We start from the raw sequence: 24,147 nt of genomic DNA on the forward strand, positions 1-24,147 counted from the left end.
ATTTACATTACATAGTTTACTTTCTATGTGCAATGTATACATATAATTAAAACTTAAAATTAATCACGTTATATCCATACTACATATGTAACAATATAAATTAAAATTAATTAAATCAAATTATTAAATATTATATACACCATAAAAAGTATTACAATATAACAATATTAGGAACAATATTATTAAAATATATTGATGTTATCGGGATATGGTTATTATTATTCTAATTTATAGATATTTTTCCATCATTGTTTCTTAAGAATTTTAATAAAGCTTAAATTAAGTTCGATTAATTTTAATTATACTTAAATGTATTCCATCCTTTGGTGCTAATAGGAATGTTTTAGGCTCAATTATGTAGGGTATTTGCGTTTTATCGCAAACTTCTACTTTATAATTTCGTAGCATCTTGATAAGACCAATCTTTGTCTGATAAACAGCAAAGCGAGCACCTGAAAATAAAGAAAATTATAAAAAAAATTTCTCGATTAAAATAATATTACATGTAAAAACAAAACAAAGAAAACTGAAAGAAATGTATTTAAATATACGTATATCACTTTACCAATACAATTTCTTGGACCATCACCAAAAGGTAGATAGTGCATCGGATGCCTGGTTTGTATTGCTTCGTCATTAAATCTTTCTGGATCAAAAGTATCTGGTTTCGGATAAATATCCGGATCTCGATGAATCGCGAAAATCGGAATCCATATTTTTTGATTTTTTGTTATATCAAGTGTAGTACCATCAAAAGTATAACTTGATGTCGATCGTCGCATAAGAAATGTCACTGGTGGATATTTTCGTAAAGTTTCTGCATATATTAAAAATAATGAAAGGAAGAATTATTTGAAAATTTGTTTGTAAAGTATAAATTATCGAAATGTGTACATATATGTATTAAAATTTATTAGCAATAAAATTATTGATATTATAATGCTACTGAAAATTAATATCAAATTATTAAATTATTTTTTTTGAATGATGTACCTTTAAAAACTTTATCTAAGTAATTCATCTCTTTTACGTTTTCATATGTTAAATTGCTACCGTGTTTAGTGTATTCTTGCTCAATTTCCTCACGTAGCTTATCTTGTATTTGTTGATTTAATGCCAATTCGTAAAGCGCATGACTCATAGTCGTCGATGAAGTTTCAAAACCGGCAAGGAAAAATACGAACGCTTGAGCAGCTATCAAGCTTTCGGTCAGCTCTGAAAAACGATATTTTTTCACAATTAATTTTAATTCTTTAAATATTACATCGAAAATTACAAATTATGAATAATCTACTATTAAGCTATAAGTAACGTATAATATTAATATATATTACTATTAATCTATAAATTTATATATACAAAAACTCATAATAAATTTGTCAAAAATTTTAAAAATTATCATTTTAAAACTTTCTTGTATCACAGAAAATTTTCATAAAAATATACAGTCGTTACTTACTGATATCACCCACTTTATCTGGATTCTTTTTTAACTCGCGCAGCATATCAATGAAATCATGCCTAATGACATTATTTGTTTCTCTATAATTCATAGTTTCTATGACAACACATGTGAAAAATTGTTTGATCTGCGATTGTGGTAAGATATAACTGAGCATTTCGAAGAGCCATGGAAGGGCTTGTCTTATTCTCAACCGTAAAATATTCTGCCAGGTTGGCGTGAAGATCATTCTTCCCATCCTACGAAATTCACTGTCTTCGTCTGATAGAGCATTCATTTCGATGCCGAATGCACAAGTACCGATAACATCGGTCGTATATTTTGCCGTTACCTCGCGGCATTCTATAGGCTCGTTTTTGCTCATCAATTTCTCAATATATTGTTCAAGATGATCGGCGCATTCCGATATTAAAGAGAACATTTCTTTTAGCTTACCAGATGTAAAAACGGGCGACAACTTTATCCTTAAAGGTCGCCATCTTTTAGGCTCTAACGCGAAAAGGTGTTGCGACAGTGGATCAGCCTACGATATAAAAAAATACAATTACAGTCAAATAAATTTATCAATTTCATTAAATTATAATAATTTAAAAATAATTTAAAATAATTTAATAATAGTTGAAAAAACTTAAGGCTATTTAAAATTAATATAATCTTTTCAACAATTTTGATTATTGGAAAATATCGTAATATATGTAAAGTTATCACATTTATATAATTACAATATTATAATAAAATTTAAATTATCTATATACTTTTTCACTGACAGGAAATCCTCTATCGGCGAACTTAGAAAAATCTTTGATAAGAATATCCTTAATTAAATCTGGATCTTTTACAATCAGAACAGGTGTTTTTCTTGTGAATATTCCAATCATGGATTCATTTTTATACTCATTGTATATTTCCATTAAATACTCTCCCGCGAACTTTTTATTAAGCATAACGTCTTTAACATTACCAAAAATTGGTATCGGTTTTGGACCGCGAATGCCACGTGACTTCCAAAAATCGTAGTTTGATGTAAAATAATAATAAGCCGCGAGTAATATAGCCGCAATACCGCATAGTATTTCAAAAGGTCCCATTGTTCTGCTGTTGCCAATCAATTATTTAGAGCGATGTTTCCTAAAAAAGAAAAAATAATATTTCATTATATATAAAAACTCATTGTTTATTCCATTTCAACAAATCCAAAATTTAATAAAAAGGTTGATAAGCATTAAATGCATATTTAACAAAGTATAAGTTTATTATAACTAATATTTTAATCAAGTTTTATTGATATCGGAATAATCGATAAGTCACTTATAGATATGTGTAAATAATTTGTAAATTGTAAGAATTTGTAACAATTTGTAATTTTGTAGATTGTTAAGAAAAGAGTGATGCAATTTCGTAAAATGTAACGCATTATATTATGACATGCAAATTACTTTTCATTTAAAATTTATTAATGTAATTTAAAGATAAGCAATAATAAATAAAATTTTATTTTATGCTTTTAATAAATACATAATCTTAATTAAAAATATAATTCTATGTCTATTTAGCATAAATTTGCCACGTTGAAATCAACCGAATGAGAAATCTCATTTCTTCACTTTAATATACTACAGTATATTATATATCAATATTCTATATCATAAAATCGCGAAGGAATGCTGTCGAGCATTTATAATAGCGAAGTGGAGATAAAATGAGTAAAACCGTAAATAACATAAGTAGAAAAGTTCCTAAGATAATGAACTATACACTCTATATAAAGTTTTGGATTGAACCATGTGTTTTAATATTGTGCTTGCAAAATAATAATTTGCATACTGCTACAATCGTATTAACGCGACGATAATATAATCAGTAATATCGTTTATCACTTCAAAATATAAACATATCTGACTCACATCATTCTTGTCTTATGTAAATGTCAAACTCACGTGTTATTATTATTGTATGTAAATTAATGAATGGAGACACATTGCATCACTTTTTAATCAATTATCTATTGATAATTCACATTCTTTTCATCATCAAATGAACGATTTTCGCGACGAAATCTGTGATTGAAATACAAGAATTAAGGACGTTCTCTGTTTGTATTTGTTTCTGTGTGTCTCTCTCTCTGTGTGTGTGTGTGTGTGTGTGTGTGTGTGTGTGTGTGTATGTCTATATGTGTGTGTGTGAGACATACATTTTGAAATTCTTGAATTCGTTTAAAAATCTTTGAAAATGTTATTATTTATATGATAAATGAAATATTTCATTATATGCGATTCAGAAGACAAATGATAGATAATACCCAAATAAATGATAAATAATAAATATGACATACTTAAATGAGGTAACGTAATGGACGATTACAGCAATTGACACATTTGGAGCTATATGAGCCGATCAACTTGTTACGAAGTGACTGAAAATGATACTGGCTGTCGTGGTCCAAGTTGGATCAAATTATAAAGCGTACGCGCCATCACAAAAGATTGCGAGTAAGGAGGTGAGTCACGATGAATTGTAGAAACTACATGATCAACATTTATCTCAAATAAAACATGTCAAATACATGACTTCGCATATTATAATAATAAGAAAATATAATTGATCAGATAATTTTCCTTAATCATTACACACTATATGCTATTGCGTATGTACTCTGCATTTAATAAAATGAACTTATAAAATAATTGTCAGTCATTTTTCGGTCGATGATTATAATTAATTATGTGACTGTGTAAGACATATAATATAAAATATATACATTTTATCAGATATATTGAACTAACAATTAATTTTTTAATTAGATTACACGTGAAGTTTTGTATCGATAAACGATATAAGGAAAAATAGCTCTTTGGAAATAAATTTTAATAAAAACAAATTTGTTAAGAATATAATGAAGTGTAATAAAGTATAGTATTCATGTAGATTACATTGTTATTTGAATTTGTCAATCAAATTATACATTCGGTTGATTATTTATATTTCACAATCTAAACTATAGTACATTTTTTTTACACCTTATTACTTTTGTTTTGCATGTACATGAGACTTCCTGATTGTCTTTTTAATCGTTTTAAAGTATGTTAACTTTTGAATTGATAAAACATGTTATACAATTGTTTTCTAGTTAATACCCACACGGAATAATTTATCTAATAGATATCTAATAAATGTCTAAATGTGTATATGAGGTCCATCTTCTATAAATAACTAGTAAATGTATATATATGTATATATATATATATATATATATATATATATATATATGTGTGCATATATATGTTATCCGCTAAATAGCTACCAGAAATATTTCCTAGATATATGACTATACATGTCATCCACATATCTACATGCACACACAAAAAATATAGGCCATTAAATTTTATAATTTTTTAACATCTTTAAATAATAAATCAGCGAATAATCATCGTATTAAGATAAAACAAAATTCAAATTAAAACTTAAACATCTCTTTCAAAAAGCAAAAACACAAATTTGAGTTACAAAAATTTTTTACAAAATGACATTAAGGAGAGACTTGAAATGAAAAACAAACTGTTGCATTGCTCAGGAGAATCAGTTTCCTGGCACAAAAATGTATGGGTTTTTTAAAAAAATTCATTTATTTCTTAATAAATTCACATTTTAATCAATTTTCTACGATATGTTTTGATAAAATTATATCATTTCAAGGAAAGACATAAATCTGAGTCATTAGCCGCAAAATTGTCATTAATGTATCGGAATTTCTCGTTAAGATAATTCTTCTATCTTATGACTTTATTTGCAGATCGTCGAAGGTCGTCATACTTATCCTTCTTGGCTCTTGTTGGTCGCTCCGTGAATTGCTTGTATGCTTTGTTCTTCATGTTTAGCACTTCTAGGCATTCATCGTCGAATCACTTGTTTCTTCTACTGTGGGCTCTATATCCTATCACCCTTTCTGCCACAGTTTTTATTTTTCTCTTAATCTCTTCTCACGCTTCATTTACGTCCTTCCTAGTGAGAGCATTTGTCATTGGGGTTAGCTCCTTCTCCAGCGTCAGTCCGTATTCGTTGGCTATTGATTCATTCCGGAGTTTGTTAATATTGAACCTTCGAAGTGGGTTCGTTTTGGCCTCAAAAACCGTTGATATCCAGCACGGGAGTTTTACTTTAATCAGATAATGGTCAGAGTCACAGTTCGCCCCTCGATACAAACGGATATTTAGGATGCTGGAGGCCCAACTCTGTACGCGATCTATTTGGCCCAACTCTGTACGTGATCTATTTGGTTATGCGTGCGTCCATCTGGTGATGCCCAGATTCTTTTATGTATCCGTTTATGTGGGTAGCAAATCGAGCTCACAATCAAGTCCCTACTATTGGCGAAGTCAACGAGTCGCTGTCCATTTTTATTGCTGTTTTCGTGTAAATTGTGTCTTCCTGTGGTTCTCAAATGAGTCAGTTGGTTTCTGATTTTCGAATTAAAATCCCCTAGTAGCAACTTCACCTAATTTGCAGATAGTGAATCAAATAGCACTTCTAGTTGATTATAGAAGTCATCTTTAATCACTTCCTCTTTATTCTTCTGTCGGGGCATGAACATTGATGAGCCAGATGTTAGAAAATTCTGTTTTTATGCGAATTGCGCACAGTCTTTCATTAATATGTCTGAAATTTATTATTTGCGTTTTGAATTATGTAATTATGTAATTATGCAATAATTATATTATTACAAAAAGATTTAACAAATATACTTTGCAAGAATAATTGAGGGTTCGAATTTGAAACCTTTTGCTTGATTCACTGTTTCTTTTCAAATTTCCGAGAACATGTAAGGGATGAACTTTTATTTTGTACTTTAATCGTAGAATCGCTGACCTTTTAATACAAAATAAAACATGAATGCACAAAATATAAAATATAAATTTCGTATATGTATCAACAGATATGTATCAAATAGATTTAACAGATTTGTTTGATAGAGTTGTTGTGTACTTATGTTTGGAAGAGAGGGAGGAGATAGTAAATTTACGTCTATAATTCGTGTATGATTTATCTTTGCTCTCAGACGAAAATACAAGATTCTATAAAAACGTTCTATAAAAACCTGGTACCTTGCCGGTATCCAAGTCTGATGTATAGATTGCCTTTCTTGCTTTTTCGCTCTTTCGTAGGGACGCTGAAAATATTTTAAATAATACTAGCAAATATTATTATGAAGAAGAAGAAAAATATTAAAATTTTTGTGTATACTTATATACAATACTCGTCAAAAATCCGTTCAATTTTAAGAAAAGACGAAGTTCAGAAGTTGGCGTTTCTTCTTTTTCAATCGTCGAATTCTATAATCTGTCTTATAATGTGAAGGATATTTGCATAAAACCTCACTCTGTAGCCACATTTTCGGTATTATTGAATACCGTCAGAGAAGTCCATGATAATAAATTGATTCGGGATTTTTTTGAAATTCTTAACAAATTTATTGTCTGTGCAGTATTATAAATACACACACACATACAAGATATCTATTCAAATATTTGCACAAGAAATCTATTTTTATATCTTGTGTATAGATTATGTATATGTGAATGATCTCGGGAGATAAATAATTGTCGTTTCGTGTTAAATGGAAACTCCGAATTTATTTTATCTACAATTTGAACGTTCCGTTTATTGTATAAGTTTAGTGTAATCTAAATCAAGTCACGACGTGTACTCTATCGAGGCGCAAGATACACTCTCTGTACGAGTATAAGCGCAAGATAGACTCTCTGCAGACGCGATATTTACTCCATGAAAGCGGGATGTAGAATGTCTTCTGGAAAACCAGGATTCTGTATGCATAATCCAAGAAGTTTTATGATAGAAAAATTTTAAGGTACGAGTAATCGTTGCATAAGGAAAAGCCGTGTGCTTGCCATATGTTGATTAGCATTTTAAGGGATCGATGGCAGGTTGCGTATACTTGCGCGTAGCCCCGAACTTTGCACTAGCTAACTTTAGTATGTGTAAATATTATTTTATTGAATAATGGCACATAAAAATTTTCAGCGTGTAATTTCTTGCTTCCGACGTCATAATCCAACATAGTCACGGCGAGTACCAAGGAACATTAATAATAATTGAAGAATGTAGTTAATTCAGTATTTCAGTATTGATCTCTAATAGAAACGCTTCTTTTTTATTACTTTATCTTATAACTTACTAATTATAATCAGTGGAAGTAAAATTTCACTGTAAAATCAGTAATTGCTAATTCGTCATCATATGTTAAAGATGTAAAATAAACTATCATCTATTTATCATTCTTGTTCTAATACGCATGTAAATATAAATAAAATTTTTAATTTTACATGAGATAGATAAATTAATATTACTCATTAAAACAGTCAACATTACTAATACTTTCAGTGTAATATTATTAATTTACAGTGATATAATAACTTATAATTGCTGCATCAGTGACTTTGTTTACTGTTTTCAGTGATAATATACTGATTTATTTTTATAAAGAGTGTAAATGCATTATTTTATTAATTCCATAAAAAAATAAAAGGCTTTCCGTTACGTTAATTATTTGATTTTGTTATTCGATTCATTTTACTACGCGTTTACAGCTTTCGTCTCCGAGCGATAATAAAAAAATAAAAAAAATCATAAGAAAATTATTTAATGTGTACTGCTAATGATTGAAACTCTCTGTAAAATGAAAGACTATTGTTCAGACTTTAGATTAATTTATATTTTTATGTAAATATCTTAATATTTTACAAAATGTTTCACAATGATATAATTATTTAGATACTTAATTATTGATTTTTGAACGTTTTGTATATTATATTACAGTTTTCATACAGTCCGAGTTGCATTCTTTCATTTTATAAGTTTCAATCATTAACAGAGTTTTAATTAGCATTTTTAATTAATAGGAAATCTGTAATATAATAGATCTCCGTTTCGAAAAGTTGCGTTAAAAAATGTGATGAAGCTTTCAACCTGCTTCCAACCGAGTGATTATTAAATCATGAAATAATTAATTAATATTGTACAAAAATTATAATAGAATATATACAAAACGTTCGAAAATCAATAAATTATCTAAATAATTATGTATACCTGTATGTATATATATATATATATATATATATATATATATATATTGAATATATTTTTATTATTTTCAGTAATACAAAGACTGGGATAATGGAGAATACTTTTATATAAGAAAGATATCGCGCGTGCTAAATTATCCGTTAAATATTTTTACAGGAAAATATCACAAATATCATTCACCGCATAAATTTGATGACAATTATTGGCAATTCCAAGTAATATTTTATATTACATTTTATATCAATAAATAACACTTAATTATAAGTCAAAAATAATACGTAATCGTAAGTCTTAATAACATATTAAGTTAATAATTAATACATTTTATAATCAATGAATGAAAATAACAAACGTTATTTTTATTTTCTTGTCTGCAATTGAAATTTGGTTTGTTTTTCTTTTTGATAACACACAACATGATGATATATTTCAATCGTAAACTAGAATGTAATAAATATATAAATTATAAATGGAAATTTAATACGATATCCTGCTCTCTTCCTGTTGCATTTATCTGATGAATATATTGAATGGACATTGCAAAATCATTTATGGATTAAAGGTTGCTACGATCAAATTACAAAGATAATAGAGATAAGTTATTATTAAAAAGAATGACACTGTTCTGCAAAATATTTAAGTAGATTATAATATTACAAATTAAAATATATTCTATTATATTAGATTAAAATATTTTAAGATATATTATATAATATAATAACATCTCTACAAACAGAAAAATTTTTTATAATTATATACAAACGAAAAATCTAAAAAGAAAGTGAAGAAAAGTATGTTCGAATAAATATAAAGTTATAAATCTCAAAATATATAATGAAATGTTCCATAAATATTTTAATAAGAAACAGACTTTCTCTTTTCTAGTATGTAACATGATTTCAGCAAATATAATATTAAAATATATATATATATATATATATATATATATATATAGCTAAAAAAATTCAATTATGTTTTCTTATAATTTTATTCAAATTAAAAATATAAACTTTAAAAAAAGTTTTTATACAAATTTTATATGATGTACAGATGTTAAATATAGATTTAAAAATTATCATATTTCTTCATCTTCATCTTATATTATTAATCTTATATATCATAATTTTACCCTACATTATTTCTTTATCTTTTAATATGATTTTCTAATAAAATTTAAATTCAGAACAGACAGAATCAATTATCTAGAAATATTTTTCCTACAGTAAGATTTATTGGATCATTTGGAAAATAAACATTAATTTAATTATAATATCAGCTAAATAGTATCAACTGGACTCAGTAAGGCATCTCCTATGTTCGTTCTTAATGCTATAATATTTTTCAAACAAAATTCGAAATTTGGTCTAGCATCCGCTGCACTCCAGCAACGTAGCATCAACTGGTACAATGTTGACGGACAATTAAGAGTCATCGGCAACCTGCCTCCAGCACGTACATAATTTATCACTTCTTCATTAGTCTTGGCACTATAAGGTTGCTCACCCAACGATGTAATTTCCCACATTAAAACACCAAATGACCAAACATCGCTTTGAGAAGTAAATATTCTGAGCATCAAAGATTCGGGTGCCATCCAGCGAATAGGAAACAAAACCCATTCCCCTTCTCCTTTCTAAAACATGATTTTAACAAAAATTTAATTTTCTGGTTCTAGTTGTTCATTTTTACAATACATTTTAAATTATAAAATGAAAAACATTCTTTTATCTCTTGCTATATATAAATAAAAACTATTTATATTCCATATTACTTGAAGAAACAATCCATCATACTATTATGATAAAAAAATGGAAAGTATTTTCAAAAGAATTCATTTTTTAATTTTGTTAAATAATTGTATTTACCACGCGATAATAATCATCCTTGTAGATATCTCTAGCTAGATTAAAATCGCCAATTTTGATAACACGATTCTCGCGATTTCTCGAAGATACTAAACAATTGCGACACGCTAGATCTCTATGTACGATACGCAATTCTTCCAAGTAACAACAACCTCGCGCAACATCTTCGCACATGGCAAGCAAATCCTGCAAACGCAGAGCATGCGAATCTGACGCTTCCAAATTTCGACAATCTCTCAAATATTTTAACAGATCACCAGTTTCCATCAATTCCAACACTAGTAACGGAGAATTCCCATCTAAACAAACGGCCAACAATCTTAATATATGTTTGTGTCGAAAATGATTCATAAGCTTGGCTTCCTTTAACAATCCCTTTTTCTCATGGGAAGAAGCATCTTTCCGAAGCGTTTTTATTGCAACGGATATCTCTGTGCCTGAGTTTTCCAAATTCTTCACACTTCCTTGATACACCTGCGAAATATTTCACATAAATTTACATGCGTACTTCATTAGAAAATGTTTATAGTTTAATGTCAAGTAATTATATTTTAGTATACTATACTTCACTCTATATTAAATAATTCAACGAGAAATATATAATAAAGTGTATATTTGTTGTCTCATCTAAATTTTATATTACTTATAATTTATTATAAAAATTTATATAATATCTTTATTAGAAAATATATCTGTTGATCCAGAAATTAATTTGAAACATTGCTTGAAAAAATTAATTTTTACCATTCCGTATGTGCCGCTACCAATAAGTTTTGTAAATGTAATTTGTTTACGTGCGATTTTAGTTATCTCACATTTATCCGGATTATAATGTAACATAGGATTGTAAATGGTACTGAAGTCAGGTACTTCTTGTAGAATATCCAATTCTATATCGGTCATTGTTGAAAGAAATAATCGTTCATTACTTTTGCGTTGACGATACACTGTTAAAAAATTTTAACTTAATTATGTAATAATATGTATTATAGAATTTTTCGTTTTTTAGTAAATTTATTCGTTTACTTTTATGTAAGTAAATTACTATTTTTAGTAAATCTCTAGGTATAATAATGCATCAGATATACATGTATGTATAAATTATATATATATATATATATATATATATATATATATATATATATATATATACAGGGTGAGCCATTAATATATCTACCCCAATAATTTTTTTATATTTGAATGTACAATAAAATGTTTCAAATAAAAGTTGCTTGACTTCGAGGGGGACAGAAGATGAGTGGCAAAAGTTTGACCTTTGATAGTCATTTGAAGGTCACATAAAGGTTATTCATCACATAAAGGGCCTTCAATTTCTTAAATGGAACCCCCTATTTTTCATTACATATTCTTGTAGCTTATCTCAAGAGCTTTCCAAAACACTATAATTAAGTACCTTTTCATTAAGTACTTTTTGAATTATAAGGCTTGAAATAATTTCTTAATTTTACATAAACCATAAAATATCTAGTAAACCATTCATTTTTCGATTATCTTACCTTCATACTTTTATGTACAAAATAATGAGAGGAATCAATTGGTGTAAAGAAAACACATAGTTGTTTCTCAGAAAAAATATGTAATTTGCAATTAACAATTCCATATTTTTTCTTAAAAATAACTGTATGTTTTCCTTACACCAATTGATTCCTCTCATTATTTTGTACATAAAAGTATTAAGGTAAGATAATCGAAAAATGAATATTTTACTAGATATTTTATGGTTTATGTAAAATTAAGAACTTAGTTCAAGCCTCGTAACTTGAAAAGTACTCAATGAAGAAATATTTTATTCTAGTATTTTGGAAAGCTCTTGAAATAATCTACAAGAATAAGTAATAAAAAATAAGGATTCCATTTAAAAAATTGAAGGTGACCTTCATGTGACTTTTAAACGACTTTTCAAAGTAAAATTAATAACACCATCTTATGGCTTCTTTAAAACCATACAACTTTTGTTTAAAACACTTTCACCGAAACTGCCATGGTTTCGAAATATTCGAGTGTGAAAGTTAAAATGGGACACCCTGTATATACAGGATGGTACACATAACTCTTAACAGCTCAATATCTCGAAAACTATGCCATCGATTTTAAAGTTCTTGGTCTTAAATTGCATGGATCTGAAGGGTCTTTCTAACTACATAAACGTGAAGTGGTCCCCCTTCCCCTTTAAGAGATGGTGGGGGTAACTTTATAATTTTAAATGAAACACCCTATAAAATGTTACATATTTAGATTCTACAGGAAAAAAACAAGTAAATTTTGTCTGAAACATTTTTTTGTCAGATATTTCCATGATGAGATATAACAGTCTGAAGTTTCGACTTGTAGGTACTTACTTGAAGCGTTCGGAAATAGCGTTGTTGAATTATACGCGCTTGAGTTCTTGGCTTATTCGTGAAGAAATAAAATGTTCTTTAAATTAAATGTTCAAAATGTCCACCACGGACTTGTAAACATTTATTTACTCGAAACATCAAAGTTGTTCTAACATTTGTTAATATTTCGGAAATCACTGAAGCGCAAGCATCACGTATTCCTTGTTTCATATTCTCTTTTGTCGTCGGCGATTTAAACATAATTTTGTCCTTTACATATCCCCATAAGAAAAAATCTAATGGTATTAGATCGATTTTTGTTTCTTCACGAATAAGCAAAGAACTCAAGCGCGTATAATTTAACAACGCTATTTCCGAGCGCTTCAAGTAAGTACCTATAAGTCGAAACTTCAAAACTTGTTACATCTTATCATGGAAATATCTGACAAAAAAATGTTTCAGACAAAATTTACTTGTTTTTTCCTGTAGAATTTAAACAAAACGTTTTATAGGGAGTTCCATTTAAAATTATAAATACCCCAGTCCCCTTTAAAGGGGAAGGGGGGCCACTTCACGTTTATGTAGTTAGAAAGGCCCTTCAGATCCATGCAATTTAAGACTAAGAACTTTAAAATCGATGGAATAGTTTTCGAGATATTGAGTTGTTAAGAGTTATGTGACCCACCCTGTATATATATATATATATATATATATATATATATATATATATATAAATGACTACAATTCAAGGCGATACGTATATCAAATATACTTACACCGATAAATCCAGATTATAGTAACTATAAAAATAGAACTCAACATCAATGGTAGGTAATATTTTGTAGCTAATATTCCGGGAGTGTTCGAAATATCATCTATATTACGTAAAAATATAAATTTAATGTTACTTACAACTTTATTATAAATATTTAATTTTTTAAATTATAGGCCTATTCATATCTAAAAATATCATCGCATAATATTATAATATCTCATGCAGCATAGAATGTTACAACTACTTTGCAACAATATTACAATATTACAAATTGCGATGCAACATTACGCAAACATTGTAGAAATATAAATTAACAAAGTATGAATTGGATATTAGCAATATAATATTGATATTTTGAAACCATTAAAAAACTGTAACACTCTTTAATTTATCTATAAAAATAATGTAATAATATATATTTTTATATTTGTATATATGCGATGAATTTTACTTTTTTGCAGATATATTTTCACTTTATGTACGAATCCAATATTTTTTTATTATATTAAGATTTATTTATTATATTATATTAAGAATAGATACTTTTATATTTATCATTTTATTTTTTAATGCATTTTTGTGTTTCTTTTATGTAAATATATGTGTGATTGTAACAAATTCTTAAAATTTTATATAAAGGTATGATTAGAAATAAATGTATAATTAATTCTAATTAATGTTTGTATTTGTACCTCATTATATGAATATATACGACATTTTCAATAAAAAAAGTGATTCGTAAAAAGTGATAAGTAAGAATTTAATGTAACTTTGTATCAAAAATATAATATTTTATGTTATATAATTATGTTTAAATATAATTTTGCAACAAATTATCAGATATGAAGTCATTGCAAGCTTCTATTTATATCAAACTTGTTATTTTAATTATAAAGTTTCCAAGATATTCATATATCAAAAACAAAAATATTTTAAACGTAATATTATTAGATGGTTGCAATAACATTACATTCTTTTAAATATATTACACTACAATGTTGCTCCAATATTTCATTGCAAAAAGCGAACATCTTAACTTCATTTCGATCTTATAACAATGATTCAGCAGAGTTTTGCAATTGATTTACAATATTGCAATGTTTCAATGAAATTACTCTTTGATATATCTGCAACTTTATTGTGCATTATGGGTATCTTTATTTACTTACCATGTTTGCTACCATTTGTTGAAAAAATAAATCTTTCATCACCCGGCCATGTAAAATTTTCCTCATATTCAGGATATCTCAATATCAAGCGAAACTTGTATAAAGTTCCCGATTGTAAATTTCCGATATGATATGTTATTTCTTTGTTATAACTCATTTTAATATAATTCATTGTTTGCCACTTTTTTGCTGCAATATCTTTGTACTCTAGTGTAAACAAGATCGTCAGATTAATGTTAGAGATCCATGAAATGTTCATGCTATTTATGTTGACCCCGCTCAAAGTAATATTATTTGGTTCTGAGTATATGTCAACGATCTTGCTCAAACTCTCGTTGTAGAAATCCCTGAAATTAATTGGATACACACGCACGTATATCAAGTAATCTTGTACTGGTAGCCACAAATTAATCTTTGTGAAAAATCTGCCGTCTGCCATATGTTTCGGCACATTGATAAATTGTTTACTCTCTTGTTGCGTGTCGTTCACTAATTTCCAATACACTTCATACATAGGTCACGACCACGCAGTTCAATTTCTTGGGTGGCATCCAATAAACTAGTGCTATAGTAGGCGTCAAAGCTAAAATGCTTATGTTTTCTGGCGCATTAAGCTTACCCAAATTAGTTTTTATTTGTATCACGTTCGAATCGAATGGATTTATTGATAATTGATCAAAGTAAGAATTGCTTAAAGTAAACTTTAACTTGTACTCTGTAAATGGTGTTAAGTTCTGAATCTTGAAATGTCGCTCGCCTGTCAGCACATTGAATTCTTTAGACTTGTTGAGGTTGTTGTCTAAACAATGGCTTACAAAAATAGTATATATAGTAGTTGGTAAATTATATTTTTTGCATTCACTCTTTACAACAGACTCCGGTAAATTTACAATGATGCTGTTTGCCGTTGCAGTCACATTTTCAAAATTATAAACTTTTTCGTCAGGTGTCAGACATCTGATTGGAGGATATGGTTGTGAAGATTTATCAAAAGCATAAATTTTAAAAAACACATTTATATCTGAGCTTATTGGTATCTTTTTAACATATTTGTATGCATTTGGGACGCTCTTGAGATTTGCGTATTTCTTTTTCAAAACGTAGAGAATATATTGGAGCGAATCAATTGCTAAAATGTAAATGTTTGTTTTATCAATCGTCATAGATTTGAAATTGATGTTATCACCTACGTTTTTCTTGTATAAAATCGTATTGCACATAGAAACGTTAATGTCTGTTACAGTTGTGTAATTTTCACTTAACCAGTAAATTAATTGCTCCTCATTATTGATGTTATCAATTATCATATCATGAAAAAAATCTATATAATGAAATAGACAAAACGATGCATTTATCTGAACAATTTGTTCGTTTTTTGCATCAAGATGATATTTCATCATATCATATTCTCGATTCTTCTGATTGTATGATATGTGATATAAAATTCTAAAAAATATAATTATTTTATTCATTATAGAACATTATTTTAACAAAAACAGAAACTTATATGTGGTAAAAATTCGAAATTCTTATAATTATATAACTTATTATTTTTTCTTACTTATAATCTTAATTATAAAACTACGTAAAATTATAGAAAAATTACAAATTTGCATAAATCTTGAACAGAAAATTATTTTGGCGAACGGTAGTAAACGGTAGTAAACGTACCCCATAAACGGTGATATACTTAAATAGCCATTATCAATTTCTGATTTGAAAATCTCATCAAATTTAATCATGCCATTTTCCCACAATGTTAAGTCCAACTTTACAATGTAATAGTAGTCTGACTCTAAATAGGTCCAATATAGATTTCTTGCTATCCAGTTAATGCAGAGAGCATGTAGATCATGACCAAATGTAGCTATTTTTGTGATGTTATTATCATTAATCTTTAGTGTCATTAGGTCTCTTTCCAAGGTACTCCAATAAATTCTATGTTCTTGTATCGAAAAAACGGCATTTATTACTGATCTGAAAAAAGGAGTCAACTGTAATTGTATAGTAAAAAAATTATAGTTGAGATTTCTAATTTTATAGTTATTATTACTATAATATTGATAATAAACTTGTACGTAATAATAATAACTTTAACTTTATAGTGTCAAAAATAATTTGATAATTATAACCATTTTTTTATCAATATACGTACTCTGGCAAAATTAGTATGCCAAAGTTAGTAAAGGTGTTTAAATCCACGTCCCATATTTGGATATCTTGATTCATTACTAATAATTTAGGTATTGGATTTTCATGTGTAGTCGACACATTGATTAAATCCGTGTAAGGTCTAGCAACAATTTTAGTATGCGCACGTACTCGAAAATAATACGTCGTGTTAAATGTTAGATTGTGAACCGTGTGCTCCAATTCTGTAGTTGTGATATTTTTATCCACGCAGATTTGAATCTCTTTTAAATTCTCGATGAAAAAACACTGCACCGTGTACCCTTGTATTATTTCATCGGTAAAGTTAGGTTGGTTCCATCTATAAAAGAATAACATTTCAGTCTTTTTATATTTAGTAAAATTATAACAGAATTAACATTTTAATATATTTATGTCGTTGAATTTAGGAAAAGAGAGAAAAATGAAAGAATACAAACTGATAATTTAGATTCTTTACCTCAATGTCACAAAAATGTCGTTTACTTTTTCTGTGAATTGACTGTCGAATTGTACAAATGCTCTGAGAGATGTTGGCTTGTCCAAATTGTTTTCTAGAGTAGATTGTACATATTAACATAATTATAATAATAATTATGTGGATATCTCAGTAAATCAGAAAGAACAATTTAATGTGAAAATAAAGGAAAGAGGAAAAATAAATCTATATTACAAAATATGAAAATTAGCACAGTATTGATCTTTAAAAAATAAAATAATATAAAAAATTTTTGCGTCATTTAAGACTTAGAAAAGTAATTGTTAATACACAGCAAAAACGAATAAATAACTTTTAATAAAATGACAAGTACTTTTCGAAAAATTTCTACAGTTTAAGAAATCAGGAGTATAATATTTGTAATTGTTTTAACCAAGTAGCAAATTAATCAAATTGATTTTACCTTAAATCATGACAATTTTTATGTACAATGTTATGTTTAAATTATGCTTTTTTATTTCTTTTTTCGACAAAATAGAATTTATATTTTTTTCACTGCTGGAAGATATTTTTAAATTTATTTCCACTCTCTCTTAAATTTAATTTGTATTTACACTTTTTCGTCATAGATTATGTTATTAATGTTTGATGCAATTTTTTGTAACTTACCGATAGATTCTGAGATGATAGAAATATTTGCTCGTGTAACTTCATCGACTTCTCGCTCATTTCTCACAGTACTATCAGAATGACTCCGGTCAGATTTGGAATTTAGTATACGATGATAATTTTTCTCGGACATTGAAATATCCTTCATAAAGTGTAACATACGAAAAGAATTATAAAATGAATATTGTTGAAACGGTTGTTTCTGGTGCTTTTAATGATAAATTATATATATTATAAAATTAAACGAAAAATTATCATTCGTTTTTTGTTTGCTTAATAATACCGGTTTGATATAAACCATTCCTAAATGATATATATTCAATGCCATGTAGTTTTATTCATATTGTAAACTCTATTTTTTATTTTTATTTTTTTAAACATCTTGTATATCAAACATAACTCATATCAAAAAGAAAATCAATCAATATAAGTTAACAAAAGTCAATCATAACAACTTTTAACAAGTAGTAGAAGCGAAAGTGTAGTTCTTTGCAATTATTAAAACAATTTTGTCTAACGATTTGATTCTTTCTCATGATAAGTTAGTTAACTCTTCTTAATTTTACGTAACTTAAATTTTTTTCAAAAATTTGCCGATATTACTAAAGTTCTATTAATGTTTGTACATGAAGCATAAAAAGGTTAAAAATATTGTTTCTTTACAGTTCTTAAATATCCTTCTAAAAAAAACCTTACAAAGGTAAAAAAAATACGCCAAGAACATAAAAAATATTACACCTTGTATGCAACAAAACGTTTAATAAAAAAATACTCTTATCATAAATAATTTATAAAAATTTTCCCTCAAAAAATATATATAATTTTAATAAAAAAAATCAAAACTAAATATGAAATCAATGATTAATTAGCCAAGTACATTGAAGCAATTGATAGGGATTTGTAATTCGAAATATTTGTTACAAATTCAATCTTGCATTTATATATTAGATTCTCGACAAAATAAAAATGAATTTCAAAATAAGTACCAAGTAAATTTGGAACTAAAAAAATTAAGACCAAAGCAACTTACAAAAACTTGGCGTGCTCGGGTCACATTATAATACATATAATTTTAAAAAATTTGCGAATTATATACCTGTAATTAATTTCAATTATAGAAATATGTGAATTATAATAAAAATTTCCTCTGGAAGGTTGCTCGCAAACGCTTCGTTCAAGAGATATCGACTTGTTAAGTTACAGAACCATAAGAATGAATAATACCAAAATATTTCTGTTTTATCTTTGTTTTGAAGATTGAAGGTCATTCATAGACTTCTGTTTTTTACAAACAGAACTCGATTTCGGGCAGTGTACCAAATAATTGTTAGTTCATTGAATACTTTCGTGGAGTAAAGTAGTACAATATGTCGATAGGTGCAATACTTGTCTCCAAGCTGGAGGCTATCATTTTGAACAAAATATTTAATAATTACAAAATTTTGATTACTATAAAGCAATAAAAAAAGCAATAAAAAAGATAAACCTAAATTATTTCGATATTATTCATTCCTATATTTCTGTAACTTAACAAGTCGATATCTTTTGAACGCGAAGCGTTTGCGAGTAAACCTCCAGAAGAAATATTTGCTTGTTTGCAGTCCCAAATTTATATTTTAAATTTGGCCTTTTAACCCGGGAACACCCTGTATATATATATATATATATATATATATATATATATATATATATATATATATATAAAGAAAGAGAGAGAATAATAAACTCAAATTTTAAAATACCGTTTTAATTAAATTTAATATACTATATAACATCCATTTGTAAACAAAATTTCGAAACTTTATCCATCTTTTTTACAACAACGTACATACTTTTTTTTTTATATTAAATTGTTTTATTTTATCTTGTCTTATTATATAGAATATGTAATTTACTATCATTCTATTTTAGTTACACTACTAACTGCAATAGCATTCAAATGTTTCTTAATCAAGCGAAAAATATTTCTTACCTGCGTGATATTTAAATACGGACACATAGCAACACTTTCTTTCTGGGGGTTGTTTGAAGTGTTGCAATCTGTCGGCATTAACGTGACAGTTGCCTTTGTCAGTACTAAACTCTTCAATAATACACATAACATTTTTTCAAACATCATTTGCGTTTTTCGTAAACGTTTGCAGTCAATCGATTTCCTCAATTACTTGTTTTTCTCACTCTACTAATTCTGATGTGTTAATCGAATTGATATTAATTCACATATATACATATATTCTCGATAGATTCCTTAAAACTCAGTTTTAACGAATTGCAAGTTATTATCTTCTAATGTTATGTTTTTAGATTTCTTTTTACGTCACGATCAGAGTATATATCTTAAGATTAAAGAATTCCTAGTAAGTAAATAATTTCTATTTCTTTTTTTAAGAGAACAAATGACAATGCAAAATGGTTTATATTCAGTGGATTTTATCACAAATACAAAAATATAATTATTATTAGCTTTCTTTTTTCATTAATATTATAATAGAAAAACAGTCGATAAAAAGATAATCACAATCAAATTACAAACGCTCAAAGAAGATATAGAATTATAGATCTTGTAACATTTTGAGCCATATTCAAGCACACGTAGCATGTAATCGAATTCACTTCAATATTGTCTATATCTTTTATTAAATATGTAATTATAACAATTCGTTCGTACGTTTGTGTTACTACGTACAATTGTATTACTATGTATGCTTTTCAAAATCCATTATTGGTGAGCAAAAATCGGTATATAAATCCATTCTTTATACATAATTTGTTATTATATTCAATTTATTTATTATAATGCAGTTTGAATCAAACGATAAGTAACGCGGTAGAATTATTAAACGATAAGTAACGCGGTAGCGTGTTTTGGCTAGAGATCACAGTAGTAACTGACTTCGAATAATCAATCTGATTATGTGTTGCCATGACTCAAAGACTGGACCTTGATGTTGTTTTCCTCTCTCCAAGGACATGCGTCGCGAATGCAGTACAGTCTATGCCGGTCTAGTGATGATAGCAAAGAGGGCACCGTCGCGTAAAAAAAGAAAATATAATAATTTATTATATTATTTTATACTTTATTTAATATATGTATTATTTTATTATATTATTTTATATATTATGAATATTATTAAATAAACATTTATTTATGTTAATATATATATATATATATATATATATATATATATATATTTTTTTTTTTATGCGACAGTGCTATCATCACTAGACTGGCATAGACGGTACTGCTTTTCGCGGCGTTCAGCCGCTAGAATGTACTTGGAGTGGGAAAAACGACAACAAGATCTAATTTCATGACGTCTTATTAGCTGCATTCCGTATAATTTCCGTGTAATTTATTTTTCTTCACGGAAATACTTGATGTTATACAGAAAAGAATTAAAGTCTTTAAAAATTGTTTGACAAAAAGGTTATATATGTATAAAACAAAAATAGTTCTATTAATAAAAATAATTATATGTATATGTAATTATTTAATTTGAATTTTATATTTTTAAACTTATATTATTAATTTTTATATTAATTTATTTCTGAGTACCTTCTCTTTGGCCTAAGGGCACGTTTACTACATAATAAGATATTCTGATTATAAGAAAAGTAAAAATGAATTTAAAAAAAATGATTTATGCGTTTTCTGTACATTCACATAATACAGTTTGAATCAAGAGATACGTAACGCCATTTTTGCACTAGTATAAATAAGTACAAATTTACAGCAGCACATACAAATAAGTAATATAATTAATTGCACGAGTATTATTTTTATTATTTGCATTGAATAATCCTATAATATAATAACTTATATGATATAACTTCAGCTAATGTTAACTTACTGTTAGTATAATATACTTAATATATAATATATAATATATAATATCATATAAAAATTGATAATATTAATTACTTTATTATTTTAATTCTACTATTGTAATTTTATACTTTTCAAAAAAAGGTAAAAAAAAGAAGTCGAGTCATCTCAATAGTAAAACATTATTGTATAAAACTATTTTACAAAAAATTATTTTAATAAGAAATTGCTGTATTAAAAAAAATTGTGTAAAATAATTGTCATAATTATCTACAAAAATTAATGATATATTTAAATAGAAAATTACGTCGAGAATAAAAGAGTGCGATCTTATTTTATGTTAATCAACAGTGTGTGTGTGTGTGTGTGTGTGTGTGTGTGTGTATGTGTGTGTGTGTTAGATGTGATTGACTGCTGATAAATAATTAGATGAAGAAAAATTATGTTTATATTTTCGTCGAAAGTTATTACATCTTTGTCGTAAAAATCAGAATCCTGATTTCTTCAACGAAACAGAACAGTTGATTCATGTAGCTTGTAACTTAAAAAATTTTAATTATTAAAAAACTCCATGCTGCCAAATTTATTTGTATATTATTCAGAAGCGTCGAGTTTTTTAATAATTAAAATTTTTTAAATTACGAGCTACATGAATCAACTGTTCATCGTTGAAGAAATCGAGATTCTGACTTTTACGACAAAGATGTAATAACTTTCGACGAAAATATAAACATAATTTTTTTTTATTTAATTATTTATCAACAGTCAATCACATCTAACACACACTGTTGATTAACATAAAATAAAATCGCACTCTTTTATTCTCGACGTAATTTTCTATTTAAATATATCATTAATTTTTGTAAATAATTATGACAACTATTTTATACAATTTTTTTTAATACAGCAATTTTTTATTAAAATAATTTTTTGTAAAATAGTTTTATACAATAATGTTTTACTACTGAGATGACTCGACTTCTTTTTTTTACCTCTTTTTGAAAAGGTAATTTTTTTAGGATATCTCATTACGAGAGGCTAAGAGAAAACTTAAAAAGAAATTTCAAATATCGTAAAAAGCAATAAGAGAATATTTCGAAGGTTAAATTATCAGTTGGAGATTTGGGTTCTATTAAGGGTAAGACAATCTCTTCAAGTGCCTTTGATATAGGTACATTGAATCAAATTTCATCTTTTTGAAGATTCCATATAAAAAAATTCAGTTATATTGGTGAAAATGCGTTTTTATTAGTTGATTATCACAAAATGAATAAAGGGACAATAGGCATTTATAATCGTCGCAATCTCCGAAAATATAGTAGTGATAAAATAATGTTTCCAAAAAAAGAGGAAAAAAACATAATATTATGTGATGGTTTGGTTTCTCTCTAAACTACTTTTGAATTATTGCTCTACACCTTATTGTTACATGATGATTCGCACGAAGTATGTGCTGTATACTTTTTATTAGTAATATTGATCGTATATATTGTGAAGGTATGAATGATATGTGAAATGAGGTAAAACAAAAAATGTCTTTGCTAATAGGATTAGTTAAAATTGTAATTAATGTTGAACGTATATGTATGTGACATGGCAAGTAAGCTAAATTTGAATAGTTATTGACGATTACTTTAACGCTCCACACATCACTCACGTTTGTTGTATAAAAGGAGAAAAATTGTAAACAAGTGATGATGAAACTTGAACTGCCGCCTTTTAAAGATAAGTTTGTTTCCCTCAATTCTGACACATTGCAAATGTTTAACTTAATATAAAGGCGTATGCCAATTATAAGACGAAGTGTGAGAGCCCCGTCTCTGCTCATCCCTTTTTCTGAGGTCCTTGGCACGGCAACATAGGGAAATCGATGATTTCCCGATGTTTTGATCTATCCATTTTGGAAAGAAAAGAAGGAAATAGAAGAAGATGAAATACTCAGGAAAGTAAGATCTGGCCGCTTCTTCATAATTTCCACACAGTTCTTTTTCACAAAATACAGAAGGGAATTCGAAGTCCGGACAACTGAGAGAGCCAACATCTCGAAGAGTAAAGAAGAAAAAAAAAATAATGGTTATTATTTTCGGAAGAGATATATGCGAATTATTATTATTATATTATTCTGATGTGATAGACTGAAACTTCTATCCTTGTCAATTAATTATGATAAAAATACTATAAGATTGTTATATCTTTGCCAGACGGATGTTCCGGTCTGCGAGGCAATAATATAAGCCTTGCCGTTACAAAAATATTATAACAAAAAATAAAAAAAATAATGAATTTTGTAATATATTGTTTTCAATTCTATTTACGATAATGTTTTATTTGTGATT

General features: G+C 27.2%; 2 protein-coding genes across 2 annotated transcripts; both read right to left on the reverse strand.

Annotated features, from left to right (window-relative positions):
• Nucleotides 1-250: 250 nt before the first annotated feature.
• On the reverse strand, nt 251-3,898 carry LOC112639485 (probable cytochrome P450 6a13). The gene is made up of 6 exons (XM_025413563.1): nt 3,795-3,898; nt 2,218-2,590; nt 1,460-1,985; nt 994-1,215; nt 566-817; nt 251-452 (listed from the first exon to the last, which is right to left on the reverse strand). The coding sequence occupies exons 2-6, from the start codon at nt 2,548-2,550 to the stop codon at nt 280-282; spliced, it is 1,506 nt and encodes a 501-aa protein (XP_025269348.1). The 5' UTR covers nt 2,551-2,590; nt 3,795-3,898; the 3' UTR covers nt 251-279.
• A 5,856-nt stretch (nt 3,899-9,754) lies between these two features.
• On the reverse strand, nt 9,755-20,395 carry LOC109610571 (proto-oncogene tyrosine-protein kinase ROS-like). The gene is given in 11 exon segments (XM_025413551.1): nt 9,755-10,193; nt 10,426-10,899; nt 11,170-11,372; nt 13,541-13,639; nt 14,709-15,222; nt 15,224-16,154; nt 16,380-16,685; nt 16,864-17,199; nt 17,338-17,431; nt 17,986-18,127; nt 19,958-20,395. Coding segments are annotated over 11 exon segments (3,603 nt in total). The 5' UTR covers nt 20,105-20,395; the 3' UTR covers nt 9,755-9,836.
• Between the last annotated feature and the right edge of the window lie 3,752 nt (nt 20,396-24,147).

Source organism: Camponotus floridanus, unplaced genomic scaffold (assembly GCF_003227725.1).
Source record: "Camponotus floridanus strain SB8 unplaced genomic scaffold, Cflo_v7.5 scaffold11, whole genome shotgun sequence".
Lineage (NCBI taxonomy): Eukaryota > Metazoa > Arthropoda > Insecta > Hymenoptera > Formicidae > Camponotus > Camponotus floridanus.

What these genes read in the sequence shown, in the direction of transcription:
- LOC112639485 (XM_025413563.1), bottom strand. Translation starts at nt 2,550, where the DNA reads ATGGGACCTTTTGAAATACTATGCGGTATTGCGGCTATATTACTCGCG. An exon ending in GATTTCCTGTCAGTGAAAAA is followed by an intron (nt 1,986 to 2,217) that starts GTATATAGATAA and finishes TTTATATCGTAG; the next exon opens with GCTGATCCACTGTCGCAACA. An exon ending in AGATAAAGTGGGTGATATCA is followed by an intron (nt 1,216 to 1,459) that starts GTAAGTAACGAC and finishes ATCGTTTTTCAG; the next exon opens with AGCTGACCGAAAGCTTGATA.